The following is a 26,433-nucleotide window of genomic DNA, read 5'->3' on the forward strand; positions in this document are numbered from 1 at the left end:
TAGATGACGCATGAGATCTGCCACCTTTGCACCAGGTAGGCATGTTACTAGGTGATCCTCACGCCCACCAGCCACCCGGGGGAGGGGGGGGGTTCTTTAGGGCTGGGGGGCAGGACAGGGAGGGGAAGTTGGGGGGGTGGGGGAACGGGGAAAGCCAGCAGGGCTCCCCGAGGGCTCGACACACACAATTTGCACTAGTGTGCACCCCCTTGCGCATACCGACACTAACTTCTGCTTGTTAGCTGCCTTACTAACTATTAAGAGCACAAACACACTAAATAATATGCCCCAATAGTTTACTTCTCCCCAGTACTTAAAAAAAAATAAATTCCCAAGCAAAACTTACTGATTCCTTTCAGCCACCAGCAAGGTGATCCTAGAATCCCTGAACTTTTACAGCACTTGTTGCACTTTATGACTATTTTGCTGCACAGAGACAGCCTGTTTTTCAGAATAAATTATTTTGTATGCATAAAACGTTAAAATAATAACATGGTTACAGATACTAAAAAATTGTATGGACACAGATCTTTCTGTATGTTAGTTATGCAGCACACAAAAAAGAGAATTTGTGCACAGGAAATCACAATTTAAGCAAATAGAACCACCCACATTCCTTTTTGTGTGCAAAGGTTAAGATTTATGTGCACAGCATCCGGTGCAGCAAACCTATGCATGTACTACTGTATGGCAGTGTGTGCAGGACACTGTTTACAACTACAGCTTACAACTACAGTAATTTGCATGCCATTAGTTTAATTCATTGGCAGTGTTTTACATACTTAGTTTATCATGTGTGTTAAGAAATTGTGTGCTGAATTTCAAAAAGCACTTAGATGAGCTGATGAACTATTATGCAGGTAAAGGGGGCTCTAATGCAGACTACTGACGCTTTAAGAAGCCTGATGCTGAGGGTCACCTCCTGCCTCTCTGCAAGGCAGCCTAGGGCATTGTTAGCCCTGCAGCTGCAAGTTCACCTCTAGCTCCTGCAATACAGCAGTTTTCAATGTATGTCCTGCAGTGCTGTGCGTCTCCAGCTGCTCCAGTAGTTTCTCAGGCTTCTGCTTGCTGCCTTCAAAGACAGCATCACCAAAGCGTCACCAGTCTGTGCTCAGTGAAAAGCTCCGCCCTCTTCTAGGTGAGGTCTTCAGTTTCTGATGCCTGGCAGGACTTGCGCTGGAGAGGAACAGCGAGACGCTGAGTTTTTGCTTGTCTCCCTTCCCAAATTTCAGCTTTTACCTTTCTCTCCCCCTCCTCCTGCCCCTGTGACAGCCCCCCCCTCCCCAAGCTGCACTGCAAGACGCAAACCCTCAGCTCTTCCCCAGTCCGAGAAAGAGCCCCCAGTTCATTTCTAGTCCTGAAAGCAGCAATAACAGAGAGGAAAATGCCTGCAGGAGCTTCTGCTGAGGTAAGAGAATGTGCCCCCAACTTCTCCAGTTTCCTGTCCTCTTCTACAAACGCTGCTGCAGCTTTCTGGCCAGGGACACTGCAGTCAGCCCTGACTTTTAATAGGATCCTGAGCAGACCTAGGGCACAGGAAGTTAACTCTGGGACTCATCTGAGCGGAAGGAGAGAGCTCAGGAATCCAACAAAGTGATATTTTGTGACCCAGGTTCTGTGTATAACTGGTTTCCAGTTGCTATAATCCTGCTCTGGGACTATGTGTTATGTGATTGTGGATTATATACACACAGAACCCTCCTACGGGTAGCGTCATCCCCACCTCGGCCCAAGGGTCCATCTCCTCCGCAACAACAAAGTGAGATTTTATGTCCCAGGTTCTGTGTGTAAATGGTTTCCAGTTGCTGTAATTCTGCTCGAGGACTGTGGTTTATGTGACTGAATTATTTACAGCCAGAAACCTCTCCCTCTGCTCTGCTGAGCCCCAGTGCTGTTAGATTCCCTGATGGACACAATGCAGAAAGTGCTGACTGTGTTTCTGATTTGTGTTTCAGATCCCAGTAACATTTGATGACATCACTGTGTATTTCTCCCAGGAGGAGTGGCAGGATTTAGAAGAATGGCAGAAGGTGTTTTACATGGATGTGATGAAGGAGAATTATGAGATGCTGAGTTCACTTGGTAAGGGATAATTTTACATTTTGATTAGTAGAGCAAGATTGCTAAACAATAAACAGTGTTTTCTGTAGTTATTAGGATGAATTAACCATGACATGCGGCTTACATCATATGGCTACATCAAACAAACTCATATCTCCTACTTTGTAGAGCTTTTCGCTTTACTGAGCATGTGCAAAAATTCCCTCCTGGACGTTGCCTTCATAAATCTCCTCAGTTGATTTCAGTGCTCTTCAGGTAGGCGGGTGGGCATTTAGTGCACTTAATTTGCCCTGTTACCTTCAGAAAACACCATGTATGGTAAGCAAACTTGCTTTTTCCATAAATAAAACAGGCCTGAATTAGCTATAATGTGGGGAGTCCTAAGCTGATGACTCTAGTGGAGCATTTACCTAGTTAGTAGACAACCCGGACCCCACTGTGGAGAATAGACTACTGGGTAAATAGACTATGCAAAATTGTTTGCCCCGATTTACTGTCAGTCCTTGAGAGATTCTCCAGACAGTAATGGGACATGGTGTAAACTGATGACCAAGTTGCAGCTCTTGCAGAAGATCAACAGAAGAGGCCATAGCTCTAACTTGATGAGCTTTGACTGAGACAGTAACTTGCAGACCTGTGACTGTTTGGCAGGGCTGAATGCAGTCTGCTGTTCAGTTGGACAATGTATGTTTGGTGACTGTTATGCCAAGTCTGTTAGGACTGTAAGGCCGCAAAGTCTTGATAATGCAGCTAAGTTTTATTTTTCCTATAGTAGACTAAGACTCGTTTGCAGTTGAAAGTATGAAGGGCTTTCTCTCCTTCATGCACAAATGGCCTCTGAAAGAAGGTAAGCAATATGATGGATTGACTGATATAGAAAGTTGATATGACTTCTGGGAGAACCTCGAGTGAGTGCAAAGCACCACCATAGTATGTGAGAATTTCATATATGGTGGACAGTGAACCAGGGCTTGGAGTTTGCTGATTCTTCTGGCTGATGTTACCTCCACCAGAAAACCTTATCATCCATGTTAAGTATTTAAGAGAAGCTGATCCTAATGGCTCAAAATGTGGCTTCGAGCAGTTGATGCGGGACAACATTCAGGTCCCATGGTACTGGGGGATCCCAGTACCAAGGGTTTAACATGTTATTAGTCTTTCATAAAGCTCGATATCAACAGAAGGACGTCCTCTGCAACTGGTCAGAGCCTCATCAACAGGGTCCTCCTGCGCTAGTCATTGGTGCCACATTGCTCCTGCTCCTGTCTGGTCAGCTCTCTGCTGCTGATAGTGTCCTGCTGCAACAACTGTGCTCTCTCTCCTGGCTATGCTCATTATCTTCATAAACTTAGAGAAGCTGTGTTACCTGAGGTCTTAGTTGGCGGTTGAAAAAACCTTATTGTTAAAGTTGGTTCTTGGGTTTTGTGCTTGCTATATCGCCCCTCCCGCGGGCTCTCGCAGCATCAATCCTGTTCTTATTACGGAGTTTACCTCCCTACCTCCAATATACCGACTCGATTGTTCACAGGGATTTCAATATTCATGAAGGGAGTTTTTCTTAATCTTGTGTCGATGAGGTTTGTTTCCCCCCCCCCTCCCCCCCGACCTCATTTGATACGCACCAGCTAGTTACCACCCTGCCCATCAGGAAGGGCACATATTAGATCTGAGATGGGTCCCCGAGTCTGTGGCAGGACCCTCTGTTGCCCCTGTATTGTAGTCTGATCACTATATGCTCTCTTTCTCAATCCGTGTCAGTTGTTTGACGTGGTTCCTGATTGAAGAGAATATCCCTAAGTGCTTTCAGAGGGAAGTTGACTTGGATAAGTCTGTTTCTGAATGGGCCGCGTTACCTCCTCAGACTAAGCTGGATATTGCTGATGTTAATCAGGCTGCATGTTCCTTTAACAACACCATGACTACTGTTCTTAATAGAGTAGGCCCTTGGAAGGACTCTAAAGCTGTCCTGTGTTTTACATCTAATTTGAGAAAACAGAGTTATGCAACAAGATGGTCGACAATGGCGTTCTCAAATGTCAGCGTCCTCCGAGGCTCATTTATAAATCAGCTCAAGCTTGTCATCATTCGCTTTTTGACTCCTGTAAGCGTACACTCTATACCTTCTGCTTACAGTCCTTGCTTAATCATCCTCGTGAATTATTTGCTGTCGTTAACAGTCTGTCTCAGCCGTCTAAAAGTACCGTGAATAAGCTTAACAGAGATAAGGAGTCATTTGCCTCATATTGCCAGGATAAAACTGCTCAAGCTGCTCCCTCCATGGACAATCCTGCCATGTTGGGTGCCACGGCCCTTTGCTAGTCCCTGTTTGATTAGGCTAGTAATGTTGGGGTTGAAATGTTCCTCAAATCCCTCCAGTCCTCATGTTGTTCTCTTGACTGTTGCTCAGCTGGTATTCTGATTGGTTCACTGTATATTTTTTCAAATTTGCTTACTGGTCTACTGAATCTTTCAGATTTTTACAAACAAGCCATGGTGACCCCTGTTTAAAAAAAAAAAGCTAATCTGTCCATTTCTTCTGTTAGAATGCTAAGCTCTTCCACTAAAGGCTTATTAAATGTTCCAGCATTAAGTTCTGCCCACTTAGGCGAAGTTCGTGATGGAGCAATCTCTGTCACTGGCCCCAAATAATGGACTGAAATGCCTGAAAACCTGAGATTAATTTGAGTTTACATCCTTTAAACGTGAGTTAAAACCATGGTTGTTGAAAAGTGCTCTTGAGATTAAAAGTTTCTTTTGTGATTTATTTTCTCTTTATCAGCAAAGCATTTTACTCGAAGGTCAATTCTTTTGTTTGTTTTGTATATTCTTTTTTTTTTTATTACGTGTTGTATATTTTATAATGTGTGTTTTTATCCTGTAAACCGCTCTGATCGACCTGAAAAGATGGAATATAAATAAATAAAATAAAGACCAATTTGGAATCTTCCAACTCTTGCTAAACTTTTAGAGAAGTCTTTCTTCTCACAGTGTACTGCATTTGTCCAGAATAATTATCTTTTACATCCCAATCAGTGCGGCTTCAGGGCTAATCATAGCACTGATACTGTATTGCTTTATTTGATTACATTTTATTGCATTTTGATTGGGGTAACTCTCTAAGGGCAGGATTCATCATTTCTCGCGGAATGATGAATCCCGCAAAAAAGGGGGCGGGGCAAAGGTGTGGGGGGGGGGCAGGCCTGCGAAAGGCCGCAGCCGTTTGCACCGCGGTGGTGCGATTTCGCTGGCCGCAGTGCGGCCGGCTGCAGCCTTTCACACAAATAGGGCCACCGTAAAAGGTGGTGCTATTCGCTGTGCTACTGCCGGCGAGAATGTTCCTCACATTATCGCCGGCAGTGGTGCTGCAGCCGACTCCTTTCCTTCTCCCTGCCCTGACTCCTCCCCTTCCGGTCATTTGCATCCTATCACACGCGAAAAGGCCTTTTTTCTCGTGTGATAGGGGTTTATTGCGTGCGTTAGGTGTTTCTAACGGCTGGTAACGGGGCTGTCCCACGATGGGCAGCACTCACCCCAGGACGCTAGCAAGCTTCTTCGCGGCTTGCACACCGCCATCAGAACTCCACCACCACCAGTCCCCATAGGCGTCCACCTGCACACCTGCACTTTCTGTGAAGGCCCCCACAGTGGAAACTCCTGCCCAGCGCTCCCTCATGACATCGGCCCTACCGGGCTATTTCAGTATGAGCCCTGTACTGACACGTTGCCTCAGCAACAGGTCCTCTTGCCTTGCCTGCAGCACGTGTTGCTCTTCTGTTTCCTCGTTCTCCTTGTCTCTCTCTCTGCCTTTGTCCTGGTCCCGGCCCTGTCTGCCTTATTTGTGCCCTGCTCCTGTCGTGTCTGTACCTGCCTCACTCCTATCCTCCCGGTCTCTTGCCTTGTCTGGTCCGTCCTGCCCTGCCTTGAGCCCTGCTGTCTTGTTTGTCGTGGCCTACTTTTCCAGTACTGACCTCTGCTACGGACCTCGACCACTCTCTTGCCTGCTGCCTGGTACTGACCTCTGCTACAGACCTAGACCTCATTCTGCTCGTTACCCGTCCTGACCCCCTTGGCCTAGACCTGGTTTCTCTCTGCTTGCTGCCTACCCCAACTTCTGCCTGCGTCTGGACTCTCTGTATGCGCCTCAAGGTACATTCGCCTAAGTCCTGCCGGCCCCTGGAACTCAAGGGGAACGGGGCTGGTGAAGCTCCTGATAGTCCCAGTAGGGCGTGTCCACCAGCTGTCAGCGTAGCTTTGCCTACTAAGTTGCATCAACCACACCCCACAGCACAAGGGCTTAAAACCGTGTCAGTGTTTATCTTGTCTGTTTTAGATAGAAACATAGAAGTGACGGCAGAAGAAGACCAAACGGCCTATCCAGTCTGCCCAGCAAGCTACGCACTTTATCCTTTTTTTTTTTTTCTCTCTCCCACCTGTTACTATTGGCTTCCAGTACCCTCCAGCCCTAATTCCCCTCCACCCCACCACCAATGTAGAGAGCAGCGCCGGATCTGCATCCAAGTGAACGTCCAGCTCAATTAGGGGTAGCAACCGCTGTAACAAGCAGGCCACACCCCTGCCCCATACTCTTACCCACCCCTGTTTTGTTTTTTTTGGAGATGGCAGCCCTCCATCCTTCCGCTCCGTGAAGGTGGTGAAGATTATTGCAGTTCCCTATATGTTGGTTTGCTGCAGAATATGGTGGAGGATCCTCCAACTGCTGCATAATGCTGCTGCATGTTTTAATTGCTTCCCATCGGTCAGAGAGTATATTTCTCCTGTGCTACAGCAACTCCACTGGCTTTCCATTTATGTACAGGACCCAGTTCAAGCTGATGACCATAGCATTCAAAGCCCATCATTCAGATAGCCCAGCTCATCTGGCCAATAAACTAGTTAAGGTATATTCAGCTGACAAAGGTCTATTGACTGTTCCACCCGTAAAAAGGAGTCATTTGCAAACTATTCATGCCGGAGCCTTCTCGGTTTAAAGCCCTAGCCTGTGGAACACCCTACCTGTGGCCCCTAGAAATGTCACTGATTATAAGATCTTTAGGCAACAATTGAAAACCCATTACTTTAAGTTGGCCTTTACCTAATTTCCGGTTTCTTTTTTGTGCATAATGAATGGCTTATGTGTTGCTATATGATTTTTTTTTTCATTGATTGTTTTTACATTATCTGTTTTGTATTATTATTCTGTTATAAACCACTTAGCACAGTTTTTCCAATTATAGGCGGTATAAAAAAAAATCTATAAAACAAACATTTTTTGGCCTCTGACAGGTCTATTGTTATTAAACCAGCAGACAAAGGGGGCGGGATAGTTTTGGTGACTGGGTGTGATTACGTAGCAGAAATCATTATCCATTTAGCTTGACCCTTCTTTCAGTGCCCCCTTGACAACTCAAAGAAAGACATCAGATCATATGTCCAATGGGGTTTAGACTCAAGTTTCACTACAACATGGGAGGTGGACTTTTTAATTGAAAAACATCCAGTCACTCCAATTATCTACATATGTAAAATATGGATTTGCTTTGTCTCACACTACCCCCCACACACACACACACACACACACACACTTGTCATCCGATTGTTTCTGGAATAGGTTCCATTTTGGAACCCCTGTCCAAATTTGTGGACTGTTTTTTTGCGTTTTTGGTATCACTTGCACCGTTCACGATTTGGGACATTTCATCTCTATCATTAATTCCCTTCAATTACCATTGACTCGGTTCATTTTGGTTACTTTAGTTATATAATCTTTATTTTCCAATATTCCTCAGGAAGAGTCTATTTTGATAGTCCAGTCAGCTCTAGATAGGCATACCCTCTCTATTCATGTTCTTAGAGACTTTTTGGTTGGCCTTGCCCGTTTGGCGCACCCAGAATACTATTTTTTCTAGCTTGTAGAAAGATGAACTCAGAACCATTGGGTTTATGCTCCCCTGCCAGCAGATGGAGACAGAGCAAACTGACGTCACAGTATATATACTCCTGCAGTGACCCCCAGCCTGCCGGTATTCTCTGTCTCCAGCAGATGGTGGACGTGCATCTCCCTATGGGGATTGCTTCAAACTTTTTGGAACGAGAAATTTGAAATTCTAAATTCAGGAAAAGAGAGCCTCACTCTCCTGTGGTGATACCTAAAGGTCCCTCCCCCAGTTGAGAATTCCTGAGATGATTTCCGTGGTCCCTCAGAGGTGTGCCTCAGTCCAGTAGCTGGATTTCCTGGCATGGACTTAGCTGCTAGTTCAGCTGAAAGGCAGCAGGTGCAGGAGGCTGAATGCAGCGGTGACAGCAGATGCCCTCTCCCCCTGCAGCCAGAGACCATCTCTGTACTCAGCCAGTAAGCGCTGAGCTTAGGTAAGGTTAAAAAAAAAAAAGAGAAGAAAGTTTTAACCTCAATCAGAGACAGAAGGGTTTCAGGACTTCCTTCAGTCTCTGTTCTCGAAATGCTGTACCAATGTTCGTTCCCTCTGCCATTGGGGTTGGGGAATTGGGCAGCCGGGCAGGTTGAGTGGCCCCCCTGTGGGCTAGGCTCTGTGCTTAGGCTTTGTTCTTGCACACTGTATGGTAGGCCGTGACGGTCATTTTCTTACGCTCTTGTGCGTGTGCTACTGCCCTCTATAGGCTGTCAGTGTGTGCAGTGCATTGGCTCTGCGCATGTGTTGTGCGCACGGTTTTTGGGCACGCTTTTTACTCGCACAAACTTTTTTACACGCTTAACTTGGCACAAAGGTTGTGCGTGTGTCTTGCCGCGCTTCTTCATGGCGCTTATTTTTTGGACGCATTTCTTTTTGAGCATGAGCCGTTCCGACACACGCTAACCGCCACGGTGGCGCTGGTAAGCAAGACGCCTAAGCGTCTTTCTATCTGTGTTGCCTGTCATGTTAGGGCTTCTCAGCCTGACCTGGCTTCTAACCTGTGTCAGTGCTGTTCAGATGCTCAGGGAGAGATGTCTTCCTCGGATTTTGCTAAGCCTGGCTCTTCCCAATCTGTTGATGGATTGGTCATAACTTTGACTGGGGGGATGCCAGATCTTTATTCTCCCTTGCTGGCTCCTCCGCTGGCGAGGGCAGTTCTGTGGGACCAGCTCCAGTTCCTTCTGAGCATGGTCTGGACCCGGCTGCTTTTTCTTGGGTGGAATTTTTTCAAGGCTTACAAACCTTTCTTCAGGCGCAGTCCTCCACTTCCCCCATTTCTGTTTGGTCGGACTCTTCCAGTCCTATGCTTAAGAGCCAGGGCTTGTCTCAGCTACCTGCAGGTGTTCCCGACAGGAATCCGGATGGCACTGATGGTGAGGTTGATCCTGATTCCCTGGAAGAAGGGGAAATTCCTCCAGGACTGGAACCGTATCGAACCATGGTGTGGTTCTTTCATAGAGATGAATTGCCAACCCTAATTTCCCAGACCTTGAAACAGCTGGGTGTCCCTGGTTCAGATGCTATGTTGGAGCCGAAGAAGAATCCCATTTTGGTTTCTTTACGTAAAACCTCTTCTCTTGTTTTTTCCCGGTGATGGATGCTATTCAGGAATTGATTAATCTGGAATGGGATGCCCCAGAGGCAAATTTTAAAGGGGGTCGGATGTTGGAAAGCCTGTACCCCGTGGATCCAGCTGTGAGAGAGTATTTGTGTTTTCCCAAAGTGGATGCTCTGGTATGTGCCATCTCTAAGCGAACGACTATCCTCATAGAGGTAGGAGCGGCCTTGAAAGATGTACATGATAGAAGGATTGAGGCTATTCTTAAGCAGGCCTTTGAGGCAGTGGCAATGAATTTACAGATCACCTCCTGTTGCGTCCTAGTGGCGCGATCTTGTCTGCTTCTCTCTCAGGAAGTTGATGAATCTGGATGGAATTCCAGAGCGATTATGGAACCTGCTGCCGATTTTTTTTTTTTTTTTTAAAGCAGATGCAGGCTGTGATTTTGCCCGAACCTCAGCCAGAGGAGTGGCTTCGGTGATAGCGGCCAGGGATCAACTCTGGTTGCAAAATTGATCGGCTGATGCAGACTTCAAAGCCAATCTTACCAAGATGTCCTTTAAAGGCTCGCTTTTGTTTGGAAACGAGTTGGAGAAACTGGCAAGTAAGTGGGGCGAGTCTCAGGTTCCTCGGTTGCTGGAGGATAAGAAGCTGTTACAGCACCCCTTTGGTGTGAGGGGGCGTTTCTGGGTTCCAGGCATTTTCATCCCTACAGAGGGACAACCTTTCAGCAGACTCTGCTTTTCAGTAGGTCTCAGTCCTTTCGTCCCCGGCAGCCCAAAAGAGGAGTGGGCTCGGGGCTGTCGGGGACGAGCTGCCCAATGAAGGTTTGCCGACCCACCTTCCAGAACAGGAAATAGGGAACGTCTCTCTCTGTCTTCTATCGGAGGTTGGTTGAGATCATGTCAGACCAGTGGGTCCTGGAGGTGATACATGAAGGGTATGCACTGGAATTTTGCAGTATTCCTCAGGACGTGTTCATGGTGTCCCCTTGCCACTCCCCTCAGAAGAAACAGGCAGTGGAGTTTACGCTTCAGAGGCTCCTCAGGCTGAGGGCTGTGAATCCAGTGCCCACATTTTAAGAAAGTATGGGGCGATATTCCATTAATTGTTTTGTGCCCAAGAAGGAGGGCTCCTTTTGACCCATCCTGGATGTCAAGAGGGTCAACCGTCATTTGAAGGCGACTCATTTTTGCAAGGATACCTTACACGCTGTGATAATGGCGATGCAGTTGGGAGAATTTCTGACCTCCTTGGACCTGTCAGAGGCTTACCTTCATATTCCCATCTGATTGGAACACCAACGCTTTCTATGCTTTGCGATGTTGGGGCGCCATTATCAGTTTTGGGTGCTGCCTTTTTGTCTTGCTACCACTTCCAGAACATTTTCCAAGGTTATGGTGGTAGTAGTGGCGGCCTTGCGAAAAGAAGGAATCCTGGTGCATCTGTATCTGGATGACTGGCTGATTCGAGCCAAGTCTCAGGAAGAGTAGCCACTGGTGACACACAAGTTGATCTCCTTATTGCAGGAGCTCAGTTGGGTGGTGAACCTGACCAAGAGCAATTTACAGCCATCCCAGTTGTTGGAGTATATGGGGGTTTGGTTCGACATGGAGACAGGACAGAGTCTTTCTACCGGAATTTTGGATCCAGAAATTGATGTTCCAAGTGCAACGGTTGATGAACACCATATTCCTGATGGTGTGGTCCTATCTACAGGTGCTCTGTTTGATGGCGGCTACCCTGGAAGTGGTGCCGTGGGCAAGGTCGCATATGCATCCTCTTCAGCGCTGTCTATCTCGTTGGATCTCGCAGTCTCAGGATTATGCGGTTCAGTTCCATTTGCTGATGGAAATCTGCTCCCAACTCCAGTGATGGTTGCAGGAAGATCAACTGAGAAAGGGAGTTCCCTTGTCCTTCCGACCAGGTTGCTGCTCATGACAGATGTGATACTCCATGGTTGGGGCTCACTGGCTGAAGTTAATGGCCCAAGGGTGTTGGAGTGCCAAAGAGTCCCACTGGAACATAATCGCCTGGAGGCCTGGGTGGTACGGCTGGCATACTTGCAGTTCAGCCACAGGCTGTGGGATCAAGCAGTTCATGTGATGTTGGACAACTTGACGGTGGCCTATATCAATCGACAGGGAGGAACTAAGAATCAGCAGGAGTTGCAGGAAATAGACCAGCTTATGGAATGGGCGGAAGGTCATCTTCAGATGATCTCGACCTCTCACATTGGAGGAAAAGACAACGTAAGAGCAGACTTTCTCAGCAGGGAGAGTCTGGACCCAGGAGAGTGGGTGTTGTCAGCCGATGCGATTCAGCTGATTGTGGATCGTTTAGGGCCTTCCGTTCCTAGACCTGCTGGTGACTTCTCGAAATGCGAAGGTTCCTCGATTCTACAGTCACAGGAGAGATCCGTGGTCCCTGGGAATAGACACTCTCATACAGGTTTGGCCAAAAGACAGATTGCTTTATACCTTTCCACCGTGGCCCTTGCTGGGCAGGATAATTCACAAGATCGAAGGCTCCATGGAGGGCTAGTATTCCTGGTGGTGCTGGACTGGCCCAAGGTGTCCGTGGTATGCAGATCTGTGAAAACTCCTGGTGGAGGCCCCCCCTTCGTCTTCTGCCACACATGGACCTGTTACAGCAGGGACCGGTTCTTCACAAGGATCCAACTTGATTCTGTTTTATGCTTTGGCTGTTGAGAGGGGCTTGCCTGTTAAAGCATGGTTATTCCCCTGTGGTGATTGTCACCTTACGCCGAAGTTCTCCACTTCCTTGGGTTGTATGCGGGTTTGGAGAGTTTTTGAGGCCTAGTGTGAGGAGTGGGGGGGGGGGGGGGTGTTCTTCCTTGTTCAGTTAAGATCCCTTTCATTCTGGATTTTTGCAGGATGGGTTGAATAAAGGATTGGCCCTTAATTCCTTGAAGGTGCAGGTTGCGGCTCTTGCCTGTTTCAGAGGCCTGGTGAATGATGTTTCCTTGTCATCTCATCCTGATGTGGCCTGTTTTTTTGAAGGGTGTGAAGCTTCTTAGGCCTCCCTTGAGGTTACTGGTTCCATTGTGGAGTTTTAATTTGGTGCTGGATTTTTTGGTGGGCTCTACATTCTGATCACTTTCCTTATGATTGTTGACCTTTCCTTTCCTTATGATTGTTGACCTTGAAGACTGTGTTCCTGGTGGCAATATGTTCTGCGTGTCGAATTTCTGAGCTGCAAGCCTTGTCTTGCCGGAAGCCGTTCCTTTGGGTGACTCCGGGGGCGCTACAGCTGTGTACTGTTCTGTCCTTCTTGCCCAAGGTAGTCTCATTTGAATCTATCCATCTCCTTACCATTGCTGGATAAGGTCAGGGATGTGGAGGAATATCGCTTCTTGTGCTCCTTGGATGTCAAGTGACTTGTTGTACAGCATCTGGAGGTCTCTGAACCTTTTTGAAAGATGGATCGCCTGTTTGTTTTCCATGGCGGGAGTAAGCAGGGTGCTACGGCTTCGCAGGCTACCATAGCTCATTGGATTAAGGAGGTAGTCACAGCCACATATGTGGATGCTGGAAAGTCATTGCCTACTCAGGTTAGGTCTCATTTCACTAGGGCTCATGGGCAGAGGTTAGTCTGTTGTCTCTCGTTGATATCTGCCGAGCTGTGACGTAGTCCTCCTTTCACACGTTTTCCAGGTTTTATCATCTGGACGTGCAGGCCCGGGAGGATGTAGCCTTTGCATGTGCGGTGTTGACTGGACCGCGGGCAGCCTCTCACCCTGTTGGGGAGTAGCTTTGGTACAACTCACTGGTCCTGAGTCCATCTGTCTACCCGCTAGGAAATGGAAAAATTACTTACCTGATAATTTTGTTTTCTTTAGTGTAGACAGATGGACTCAGCTTCCTGCCCTCGACTGCCGCATGAGTGTGTCAATAGTCCTCCTGTGGGGCTCAGGGTCCCAAGAGATTATTGGTAAGTGCCCATCCAGTCCCTAGCTTGGGGTACCTAGAATCGTATGTGAGTTCTGTGTTTCTGCTTGGTTACCTGTTTTTAATCAAGTTTTTTGCTAGTCTGTCCACAGTTGCTTTTGAAGAGAATACTGGCAGGCTGGGGTCACTGCAGGGTTATATATAATGTGACGTCAGCTTGCTCCATCTCCATCTGCTGGCAGGGAAGCATAAACCCACTGATCCTGAGTCCATCTGTGTACACTAAGGAAAATGAAATTATCAGGTAAGTAATTTCTCCAATACGTTTGAAAATCATTTCTTTCTGCAAATAAAGGGCTTGGCAATGGGGCAACAATAGCCCTGATATTGCCTACTTCTACGTTTCGCATTTTGAATCATTATGGATATACAGTTCCCCATTTTGTCACTTTATCACCACTTGGCTCAGATTCATCGATGATATTTTCCTGATTTGGTGTGGCATGGAGATTGTTTTATTTAATATGTGTTGTATTCCGCGGGTGGCGTTAACAATCTATTATAATCCGCTATGCTGGTGGGAGGAGCAATCTGTTATGTTCCACGGGCGGAGTTAGCATTCTGTGGTGTTCCAAATGCAGAGTTAGCAATCTGTTGTATAGACTGCTGGAGATAGTACTAGGTGGATCCTTGGGCCGGTGGCAGATGACCACGCCCCAAGGGGGAGATCCCGAGAGGGACCACCGGCTAGGCTTAGTATATGGAGACAGACACACACTAGTTCTTTTATTAAACAAGTATTTGAAACCACCAGAGGTGGCAGTAGTGAGCTGGAGTGCCCGGCAGGGCTGACGTCCCTCAGATATTGGAACAGCGATCCCTGGATGGCTGAGCTGTTGAGAAACTGTAGACAGTGAGTAGGCAGGGTATGCAGAGTTCATAAACAGAACTTTATATGACAACACTCACATATGTTGGGCTCAGGAGCTGGAAAGGATAGGCCCTCGAGGAGCGAGTACCCGGTTCCAGGGAAAGCTCTGAGAGCGAGATGGTAACTCACAATGTTGTAGACAGTGATGGCTTCCAGGCAGTAAAGAAAACAGCAGATAGTCAGGAACAAGGGCCCTCGAGGAGCGTACACCGGTTTCCTGTCTGTAACCTGAAAAGCAAGAGGCAGCGAGGCCTCCGAGGAGCGGGTACCTCTGGTGAGTCCGAGGAGGCAGAGTAGCATAGAGTAGGAGCGAATCCTAATCATGTCTTTGCTAACTCAGTTTGTTAGCGATATCAAGAGACCTTTAAATATTGAAAGCGGATGATGTCATCTCAGGGGACGCCCCTGAGGTTTGTGCCCTTGCTGGTACTTCACTCAGAGCACGTGCCCTAGGCTTCAGGCAGCATGGCGGATCTCGGTCCGGGAACGTCGGAGAGAACCGGCAGGGAGACGCCGTGGCAGCCAGCCGTCCTTCAGACCCGGAGGGAGTCGCCACAGATATAAAAAGGGCGGAGTGAAGACGTCGGGCAGCGACGGTCGCAACAATATGGACTGGTTGAGCACTCACAATTATAACCTCCATTTCACATATCATCTGAGTATTAGCCAGATAGTTTTTAGATGGTAGTGGTAAGGGTGTGGGTAGCACATTTATAGCTTCACTTTACAAAAAGGATACTGACCGGAATGCTGTTCTGTTATATTCTAGTCATCACCCTCGTTCTCTATGGGACAGCGTACCAATGGGCCAGTTTTTTAGATTATGATGAGTTCATTTTACTCTGACTTCATCCAACAAGTATAGTTGATGAAGAATCAATTTTTGGAATGGGATAACCCATGTCGAGAGATGAAACAAACGTACTTTATATAAACCACAAACTAAAGACACCTCTAACACATTAACTTGTGTCCTTCCGTTTTCTAACCACGTTGGCCTTATTTGTAAGATTATCATTATTGGCTGGTTCTTGCTCCCCTAAGGTTTTTTTGGGAAAAACCCAGATTTGCATTCTATTGAGGGCAGAGTCTGAGGGATTGTTTGTCTCTTCTGTTCTACCATCAGTGGTTACATCTACATTGGACAAGTTGGGCCATCAACAATGTAGACATTGACACGCATGTTCCCTCTCACCAACCATATCTTGTTTTGTTCATCCTACTGCTCATGCTAAATAATCCCCTTTGCTTTCACTCTGATTGTGGTTCAATACAAGTTGTTTGTGATACAATGTCCCTGCGAATTTCTTTATGTTGGCAAAACTTCATGAGCACTTAGAACATGAATGTACAAATATTGACATAATATCTTAATGAGAATGCACCCCAGTAACCCACTGGCAAGCAGCTGGACATGAGATCTCAGATTTGTGCTTTTTGGCCATAGATGCAGTCACCACTCATGGGAAGGGAGGGGAAATTCAGATGATAAACTCTTATAGAGAGAACAACGTTAGATTTTTCTATTACATTCCCTTCACCCATCCGGTCTGATTTGTGAGATCGAATAGTCTTGCTTCTTCTGAATGTATTCTCCATTTTTCTGCACACACACTAGTGTAAGTTAAATCCCTTTTGTCTTTTACTACTTTTTTGATTGGTTTCTCTCATCACGTAATTGGTTTGCGCCATTTCTGTCCTTTCTTAAATCAATCAGCCTGAGATCGCACGGCTTACTATAAAATTGGAAAGGCTGTGTTTCTTGTCTTCACTTGATAACTAGGAATCCCCGGGTTCAGGGTTGTTTAGCTTTTACCTTGTTTTGCTTGTTCATGGTGCTACATTATTTATTTTTGCATCATTGTACGGGTTTTGAGAGTAAAAATGTTTTATACGTTGTAAATGTCTTTTTCTTGTTACAGTGATGTCCCTCCCGAAGAAACCACTTGGTGAAACATGGCCATATTGGGGGACTGCTTTATGATATATTTACTGCATATGTAAATCTGTTATTTGAGAGCTTTGGCCATTGCCGCATTAATCATGGATTATAAATTGGAAATTCAGTCATCATTACAATTAAGTTTATTTCCTTAGTAGTTTTGAACTTTCCTCACACTCCTCTGCCATCTTTGCCTAATGTGAGGCTTTGCTTGGATCTACTCCCTGTGTTTTCATGCTTACAATGATGTCACTGTATTCCGGCAGCTCCTTCCCTCCTGAGCTTGCAGTGTCTCCATGGTGCCGAGTCCTGATAGCGTAGCCATTTTTCTTCCCTGACTGGGCAGCCAGTATGCCCTCCTTTTAGGATTGTTCAAATCCCCACTGGCTCATCCCCCCAGCTAGCTTATTTCTGCTATAAGGGATCATGAGGCTTACACATATTGAAATGAGGTTGATAATGTATTGCGCAATTCGTAGAAGGAGACAGACTGAAAAGATAAGTAAAGACTTTTCTGAGACAGGCAGGGCCTCAAACTCCTCTCGTCAGGGTTTGAATATTTCTGTTCTATTTATTGATTTTATTTTGTGTTCCCTAAACTTGTTGAAGTTCTTCATGCTAGCAATGTTTCTAAGCCCTGAATGTGGAGGAATCACACCCAGAGTGATTATGGGAAACTTAGTGCAATGTTCTTACCCCAGGAACAGACTCTCAAGCTGTCACCCCTGATATTATCTCCCACATTGAATGAGGAGCAGAGCCGTACATCAGGGATGAGCCGGGGTCAGAGGAAAGAGGACCTGGGAAAAGCAGTTGCTTGCACGTCCTGCTTCCTCTGCCTCTTCCCCCTCCTCTGGCTTCATTCTGAAGTTGAATGCGCAGGACTGCAACAGAGGAGGAGGCAGACTCTGCATGAAATGCTCTCCTCCTACGGGTCAGGAGGGAAGAATACATTAAAAAGGATCATTTGAGAGGGTGGAGGGGTAGATGATGTTATCCCTGCTATCAATGCCATTGCTCCAATCAATATCAATACATTTTAGAACAGTTGCCAGCCGGAATTATTGTCTTTTGTCTCTGGGGTTCTGTCCTTTGCCTCCACTCTTTAGCTGAAATGTGCTGGCTGACCTCTTGTGCGTCCCCCTGCTCCCTTCTCCAGTGTGACTCTCTCTCACTGCTCACCACAGGAGCATTTTTCAATGTGTCCCAACGTCTGCAGTTTTACCCATTAGTTTTTCTCTAATATTAAAAATGATGGTAATGGCATTTTAATGGAAACTAATATATGCAAAATGTGCAAATGCAATCCATATGTGTTCTTTTCCTCTCCCGATCTATAGATATGCCTAGTAAAGCCTCTAAATGCAACGCTGTTAGCCTTATGGAGGAAGGGCAATTCTCAGAGAACCAATTTATATGATTAAATTGCCTTTTACCTGCATAAATGGCTTTGAAAATGATGACAGGATGCTTGTAAACATATTGCACTGTGACTTCTTCAAGAGAATATCAGAAACACAAGAAGAAAAACAAATGTTATTGTATTACTGACTCGTTATAATGTCCTTCTCCTTGAATAATGTCCAATCTTTTTACTTTTTTTTTTTTAACCTAGAAAATGATGATTCCAGGGACAGTAATATGGGGACCAACCACTGGGAGCTCAGTGAGGATCCAGAAGGAAGCAAGAGTTTTTCAGAAAAAGGAGAAGCTGCTACTGCTTCCTTTTCTGACTTGGGAAAAAATTGTAGCAATCGATGCATCTCAGAAAGGAAGCAAATACATTCAGTAGGGGACTTGGCACTGTGCGAGCAAAGTGCCAGTAATATCACACACACAGGGAAGGAGCAGAGAAACCTAAGGAGAGAAGAAAAATGTTTATGTGATGTGTGTGTGATATTCCTCAGGGATCCTATAACTCTGAAATCACAGCAAATATTTCAAACTGAAGAGAGACCATCTGCAAGTACAGACTGTGAGAAAACCTTTAGTCAGAAGAGAGAAGAGGAACAACAGAAAATTCAAACAGGAACGAGACAATTTACAGGTACTGAGTGTGGAAAAGATTCCTGTCAGGAAATAAACAGCAGAAAACAACAGAAAATCCACACAGTAGAGAACCAGTGTTCATATAATGAATTTGGTAAAGGATTCAGTCAAAATGCACAACTCACAGGACATCAGGGAGTCCATAGAGAAGTGAAAACATTTACATGCACTGAGTGTGGGAAAGTCTTCAGTCAAAAGATCCACCTGATAGGCCACCAGACAATCCACACAGGAATGAAACGTTTTCAGTGTACTGAATGTGGTAAAGGCTACAGTCAGAAAAGCTACCTCATAACCCATCAGCGAATCCACACAGGAGTAAAGCCATTTGCATGCACTGAGTGTGGAAAATGTTTCAAACAGAAATCGCACCTCACTGTGCATCAGAGAATTCACACAGGAGTAAAACCATATACATGTACTGAATGTGGTAAATACTTTAGTCTGAATAGTTATCTTAAACGCCACCAACAAATCCACACAGGCTTGAAACTATTTAAATGTACTGAATGTGGTAAAGGCTTCAGCAGGAATAGTTACCTTAAAATCCACCAACAATTCCACACTGGATTAAAACCATTTCTATGTACTGAGTGCGGTAAATGTTTCAGTCAGAAGGAACAACTGGTAAGACACAGGACAATCCACACAGGTGAGAAACCTTTTACGTGTAATGAATGTGGTAAAACATTCCGATTGAAGAATGGCCTTGTAAAACATCAGTTAATTCACAGAAGAGTGAAGTCATTCAAATGTATTGAGGATGATGTAAACTTCAGTTTCAAGCAGAATCTCAAAAGCCACCCGACAATCCACACAGGAGTAAAGTCATTTACATGTACTGAATGTGAGAAAGGTTTCAGTCGTAAGGTGCTTTTGCTGCGCCACCAAATAATCCACACAGGAGTGAAACCATTTACATGTAGTGAATGTAGTAAAGGATTTATTTGGAAGCATTGCCTTGTAATCCACCAGAGAATTCACACAGGAATGAAATCATTTAAGTGTACTGAGTGTGGTAAAAGTTTTAGCCACAGGAAAGAACTCGCAAGTCACCAGAGAATCCATACAGGAGTAAAACCATTTATATGTACTGAGTGTGGGAAAGACTTCACGCATAAGACTAATCTGATTAGACACCAGAGAATCCACACAGGACTGAAACCATTTATATGTTCTGAGTGTGGTAAAGCTTTCAGAGAGAAGAAATACCTCATAGTCCACCAGACCGTTCATACAGGAGAAAAACCATTTCAGTGTACTGTATGTGGTGAATGCTTCAGGTTGAAAAAGAATCTCACAAATCATCAGGCAAGCCATACAGGAGTGAAACCTTTTTCATGCACGGAGTGTGATAAAGGTTTCAAGCAGAAGACCCACTTTATAACTCACCAGAGAATCCACACAAAAATGAAACCATTTTTATGCACAGAGTGTGATCAAGGTTTCTATCAGAAGAGGGAGCTAATACGCCACCAGATAATTCACACAGGTGTGAAACCATTTGCATGTAGTGAGTGTGGGAAAGGCATCAGTTCAAAGTATCACTTGATAAGACACCAGAGAATCCATATGGGTTTGAAACCATTTACTTGTTCTGAGTGTGGTAAAGTTTTCAGGGAGCAGAAAGACCTCATAGTTCATCAGACTATTCATACAGGAGTGAAACCTTTTCAGTGTATTGAGTGTGGTGAATGTTTCAGGTTGAAAAAGATCCTCAAAAATCATCAGACAACCCACACCGAAGTAAAACTATTTACATGTTCTGATTGTGGTAAATGTTTCAATCAAGAGGCCCACTTTAGAATCCACCAAAGAATCCATACAGGAGTGAAGCCATATATATGCACTGAGTGTGGTAAAGATTTCCAGCAGAAGAGACGGCTCATTAGCCACCAGATAATTCACACTGGAGTTAAACTTTTTACATGTATTGAATGTGGTAAATGTTTTGGTCAGAAGCTTCACCTTACATTCCATCAACGAATCCACATAGGAATGAAACCATTTCAGTGTACTGAGTGTAATAAAGGTTTCAATCAAAAAGGCAACCTTATAGCCCACCAGAGAATCCACACAGGAGTAAAACCATTTGCATGCAGTGAATGTGGAAAAAGATTCAATCAGAAATCACACCTCACAACACATCAGAGAATTCACACAGGAGTGAAACCTTACACATGTACTGAATGTGGAAAAAGTTTCAGTCTGAATAGTCATCTTAGAAGCCATCAAAAAATTCACAAGGAGTGAAACAGAATGAGCAAAAGAAGAGAAAAACCTCTCTAAAGAATCAAACTAGCAAACAAGGAGAGATAATTGGCAGAAGCATAAATATAGTGGGAACTACGAAACTTTTCTTCAACAACCCCACATAGACAAAATGTTTATGCAGCAATAGTTAAGGAGATGTGAACTTAAGCCAAGAGATAATTGCAACATAGGACAGTGGAATACAGACAAGATGGTTCATTGCTAGCATAGAAAAAATGGTAAAACAGTCAAATGCAAATTCTGTAAAACAGAACTGGAAATGGTTACACATCTTATCACTGAGTGTAATGGGCTTATGTCAGAAGTTCTGTATACATAAAGCCACAAAAAGGTGGCGCAGATTATTCATTGCAAACTGTGTAAACCTTATAACATTGATGTAACCAAAAGGCCCTAGAAGCAAAAACTTAACAGAAGAGAATGAAGAAGCTGTGATCACCCAGAACATTCCCTGTTAAGATTAATGCTAGAGAATCTGATATAGTGATGAAGCAGAAAAATACATTGCTGGTAGAGCTGTCAGTACATAGCGACTATTCTGTGGATCATATAGAAAAAGTGAGGATCCTTAAGTACCAAAAGATGCAATCAGAGACTAAGAAAATATGGCATAAAGATGCAAAAATAGTCCCAACTATGTTTGGGCCACTGGCCTGATTTCTAAACAAACTTTGATATGTTGAATATGCAGATTTCACCCTAAAAACTCCAGAGGAGGAACTTTTTGGCACAATGCAAATACTAAGAAGGGCATTAGCAAAAAATATGACTTAGATCACTCCTAGCATAATCTGGTTTATGAATGAGGTATGCATAAAACAAACCCATTTGGAGAAACTACTCCAGAGAAGTGTGTTGGCTTACTTCCTTTTTTTTATTAAAGCTGAAAATGTAGCCCTTTGTCAGAGGTGGAGTAAAATTAGCTCACTCCATCTCTGATGGGAGTTAGATTTCCACACATCTGAACTGATGTAGCAGAATGATAAGGAGCTGGGCTTAATGTCAGTCTTCTTCAATTGTCAACAGTTCCTTCGAGGAAGCAGGCTTCACCAGGCATTTCAAAGTCTTCAACAGTTACTTCAATAGTCCCCCTGCTTGATCATTTTTAGAAGGAAAACCTTTGTTTTCCTTATGCATTTAAGTATAAATTCCCTCCTCCTACTCCTCCCCACACATCCCTGTCAGAATCTTCTTTTCCCCGACTTGTTCTGTAAATTTGGTATGGATAGGACACCAGACAGAAAAGTTGTGAGGGGACACACATATACATCAATCTCATTAGCTTTCTTTTCCTTGAGAAAGTAGGATAGTGAAATATATTAAATTTGCCAGCAGGGAAAAATATCCTAAGGACATCTACATAGTGCAACCAATGTGGTTCCCTTTTGTGTTTAATCTTAATTGCAAAGCAATTATCAACTCTGTAAGCCTTTTTAGATGGTTCCTCATTTTGTCCACATCAGGTCTTAATATTTTCTGAAAAAAATAAAATGTTTCCATAGTAAACCCTCTGCAATATATTTTATGGCAATATGGAACCAGTTCAGATCAAAGACAGATCCTTGAGGCATTCCATTGATTTTTCTTTTCTTTGCAGTGACATCCATTTACTTCTGCTCTTTGTTGTCTGTCATAAATCTTTTTTTTTATCTTACTGTACCATCAACATTAAGACCCCACCCCTAGGTTGCTCAGTTTATTTATGAGCCTTCTGCTCTACATATAGTATAGTTTATAGTTTTATTCAGGGAACAGGAAGTACTTTAGCTACAGTTCCAGATCTTGTCCCATGGTCAGAGGATCTGTGCTGGAGCCTGGAGTCTCTCAGTGGGGAATTCTCTCCTTTGTTATCTGAAAATCCTTTATTCCCTACTGCATCTAACTTCCACTTACATCAGAGACCTTCAGTTCTCTAAAGTCTATTCTGTGTCTCCAGCAAACAATGCCAGTTTACCTTTTTATCTGGAAAATTATGATCTCGGAAACACATAATTGGGATCTCAGAGAAAATTCAGAAGGGAACACGATGTTATCAGAAAAAGACAGAAAAAATATTTCTTCATGCTCTGGTTGGGGAAGAAATTACAGTTGGAAGAGAAATTTAAAGTAATCTGAGAATCCAATCAGTACATGAAACCATTTACCTGTACTGAGTTTGGTAAAAGCGTCACAGAACATGTCTCACAAAGGCTCCTCACAAAACACTTGAAAATCCACAATGGAGAGAGATCATTTGCATGTTCTGAATATGAGAAAAGTTTCAGGAAAAAGACATACCTCCAACGACAGAGAATCCACGCAGAAGAAAGGCTGATTATGTGTGCCAAAGGTGGTAAAAGCCTCACTCAGAAAAGCTTCCTTACAAGCCACCAGAAAATCTACACTAGTGACAGAGGTGTCAGTAACCAGTGATTATTCTGTGAACCATATGGAGAAATTATAGATCCTTAAGAACCAAGAGATGCAATCAGAGACCAAGAAAATGTGGCAAAAAGATACAAAAATAGCCTCAGTCATAGTCTGATTAAGAATTTTCAAGTGCATCTTGATATGTTGCCTGTTAATATTACACCCTATGAACTCCAGGAGGAGGCTCTCTTTGGTACAATGCAAGTAATAAGGGCATTAGCAGTAAATTTGAGAGATTGAGCTCATCCCCAGCATGCCCTGGCTTACAAATGAGGTTCATTCCTGTCAAGGCATGCACAAACCAAACCCAACTGCAGAAATTGCCCCATGAGAATCCATTTCTATTCCTACCAACAGGAAGATTGATGCCTGAAAACCAGATATTATGGTGAAGAAGAACAGCATTACTGATAGAGCTATCAGTACCCAGTGACTGTTCAGAAGATCATATGGAGAAAGCAAAGATCCTTAAGTACCAAGAGAGGCAATTGGAGACCAAGAAAATGTAGCAGCACTCCTTGATATGTTGCCTCTTATAATTACACCCTATGAACTCCAGAAGGAGGCTCTTTTTGGTATAATGCAAGTACTAAGAAGGGTGATTAGCAGTAAATTTGAGAGATTAAGATCATCCCCAACATTATGAATGAGTTTCTTTCCAGTCAAGGTATGCACAAAACAATCCCATTTGGAGAAACTTCCCCCATGAGAAAGGGGTCTAGGGGTGAAGGAATAATCAGATGGAGTACATGGAGTAAGTGACTCTCACCCAGACTTGCTGAGTATCATCATGTGGTAACTCTTGTATAATATCTGGACTAAGTCTCAGCCAGGTGACTACTACTATTGAAGTATGATAAGCAAAAAAAGAGAAAGTCATACTGGCTACATGTCACCCATCATAAAAAGCACTAGGGCTAATGATAGTGATAGTGCTGAATCTTCAGGTGAAGATAAAACAGTTATAGACCTTGGTGAAGTTGTTCCCAGACCCACTGCAGCATCCAACAAACCACAGAAGCTATGACAAAATTAAGAGGATTATCTACCATTTATGACCCTTGAAAAATAGAAATGACGGCAGAAAAAACCCAAATGATACATTCAGTCTGCCCAGCAAGCTTATGATAGCATCTACTGCGCCGTATAGGTTATCCCCGTGCTTATCAGATTCCCAGACTATAAAGGTCGGGGCCCTCATTGGTTGCTGTTCAAATCCAATTCCCCTTTTCCCCCTGCCGTTGAAGCAGGGAGTCATGGAGTTGCATCAACAGTATGAAGGCTTATTGGTTAAGGGGTAGATTTTCAGACGAGCGCGAACAGCCTACTTTTGTTTGCGCTCCAGGCGCAAACAAAAGTACGCTGGATTTTAGTAGATACGCGCGTAGTCGCGCGTATCGGCTAAAATCCTGGATCGGCGCGCGCAAGGCTATCGATTTCGTATAGCCTGCGCGCGCCGAGCCGCGCAGCCTACCCCCGTTCCCTCCTAGGCCGCTCTGAAATCGGAGCGGCCTAGAAGGGAACTTTCCTTTGCCCTCCCCTCACCTTCCCCTCCCTTCCCCTACCTAACCCACCCGCCCGGCCCTGTCTAAACCCCCATCCTACCTTTGTCGGGGGATTTACGCCTCCCGGAGGGAGGCGTAAATCCCCGCGCGCCAGCGGGCCTCCTGCGCGCCGGGCCGCAACCTGGGGGCGGGTACGGAGGGCGCGGCCACGCCCCCGGGCCGTAGCCACGCCCCCGTACCCGCCCCCAAAACGCTGCCGACACGCCCCCGCAACGCCGCACGCTCCGGCCCCGCCCCCCGACACGCCCACTCCGAAAACCCCGGGACTTACGCGAATCCCGGGGTTCTGCGCGCGCCGGTGAGCCTATGTAAAATAGGCTCACCGGCGCGCAGGGCCCTGCTCGCGTAAATCCGCCCGGTTTTGGGCGGATTTACGCGAGCAGGGCTCTGAAAATCCGCCCCTAAGTGTTGATGTCTTAAAATGGTTGAAGGATGATGCTGGACAAGAGGTAGTTGCAGAAGAAGGAAATGCAGAAAGGAACCCCAGGGGAGAGTTGTCTGAGCAATTTAAGAACACCACAGTAAAGCTACCAGAAAAGCCAAAGACCACCAGGATAAAGATAAAAGATTACAGGTGCATTTCTGGAGAAAGGGAGTAGGGTAAATTAGGTCAGAAAGCAAAAGTCACCACAGCTTTCCATCTCAGTACGCCATCTAAGGAAGATCCTCTATCATCACAGGCATTATCCACCCAAACAATCCAGCGAATCACTCAAGCAGACGTCTATCTTCTGAACAACATCCAGTACTAAAGTTAAAGGAGAAAACACACAAAGGATCTTCAAAGGCCAGAGTTGCCCCATCGATCTGCACCAACCACTAACACGTCATACGCCCCAGTTTATGAAGCCACGTCCAACTGATGCCAGGGAGGCGGCCCTAGCACCTTGGTACCCTAACACCACCGCAAGCAACTACCTCTACAACAGAGGCAATTAATGCAAGCTTCGCCACCAAACCATCCACATTGACCTTTCACAACAACACCCATCACAATCAAAACAAGGCAGCTCTACAACCTGCGAAAGACTCCACTCCCCCCCAACAATCTCCTCAATATATGTAATTATCCCAGCGGTCTCTAATTTCCCACTCTGAAATTTTACATTACCCAGCCTCTACCACCTTTGGTAGCAAACAACATAAGCTGTATCTTTACCCCATTTGTGCTGCTATGACTCCCTATCCTTCCTCGCTACAGAACCCCCCTTTCTACATCAAACGTGTTTATTCACCATACCCAGGTGTCACTGCCCTGCACTACGCAAACCCCACTCTACACACCCGCACCCCTCCAACCAACGCAAATCCCTGGTCCCCATCATGATATCCCCACTCACTCAATTCTTGGGCCTAACAACAATAGCTATCACCCTTTTCAACTCGCAATCCATTCAAAAAAAAGGCCACATACTATTTGACCTGCTCACTGAAACCAACCCCGACATATGTGCAGTCACGGAGACATGGCTGAAAAACACTGACCATGTCTTCCTAAACCAGCTCCCAACAAAAACCTACGACATCCTGTCTGACCAAGGCCAAAGAAGAGAGGTGGAGGTCTACTTCTTGCTGCCAAGAAAAGCCTCAGCCTCAAACTTATACCTCTACAGTCCCCCCCTAAATTAGAAATGGCACTTTTTAAATCCAAATCACTACAAATCTGCCTAGTCTATGCCCCCCCAGGCACAATTGATCATGACCCTTCCCCCATTATTGAATATCTCACTGACAACATCAAAACAGAACTCCCCACAATCATATTAGGAGATTTCAATCTCCACGTAGACGCCTACCCTTCCAACT

General features: G+C 45.1%; 1 protein-coding gene across 2 annotated transcripts; it reads left to right on the forward strand.

Moving 5' to 3' along the window:
- Nucleotides 1-1,270: 1,270 nt before the first annotated feature.
- Nucleotides 1,271-22,144, forward strand: LOC115085900 (zinc finger protein 27-like). Of its 2 annotated transcripts, XM_029592435.1 has the most exons (3): nt 1,271-1,408; nt 1,956-2,082; nt 17,946-22,144. In XM_029592435.1, the coding sequence occupies exons 1-3, from the start codon at nt 1,385-1,387 to the stop codon at nt 20,630-20,632; spliced, it is 2,838 nt and encodes a 945-aa protein (XP_029448295.1). In that variant the 5' UTR covers nt 1,271-1,384; the 3' UTR covers nt 20,633-22,144. The 2 variants fall into 2 exon arrangements, with proteins under 2 accessions (XP_029448295.1, XP_029448296.1); XM_029592436.1 differs by lacking the exons at nt 1,271-1,408; nt 1,956-2,082 and adding an exon at nt 2,855-2,908.
- Nucleotides 22,145-26,433: the final 4,289 nt, after the last annotated feature.

The sequence above is a fragment of the Rhinatrema bivittatum genome, chromosome 2 (genome assembly GCF_901001135.1).
Source record: "Rhinatrema bivittatum chromosome 2, aRhiBiv1.1, whole genome shotgun sequence".
Classification (NCBI taxonomy): domain Eukaryota; kingdom Metazoa; phylum Chordata; class Amphibia; order Gymnophiona; family Rhinatrematidae; genus Rhinatrema; species Rhinatrema bivittatum.

Coding starts and splice junctions, on each gene's coding strand:
- LOC115085900 (XM_029592435.1), top strand. CDS start 1,385: ATGCCTGCAGGAGCTTCTGCTGAG. Junction 1,409..1,955: donor CTGCAGGAGCTTCTGCTGAG/GTAAGAGAATGT, acceptor TTTGTGTTTCAG/ATCCCAGTAACATTTGATGA. Junction 2,083..17,945: donor TGAGATGCTGAGTTCACTTG/GTAAGGGATAAT, acceptor TTTTTAACCTAG/AAAATGATGATTCCAGGGAC.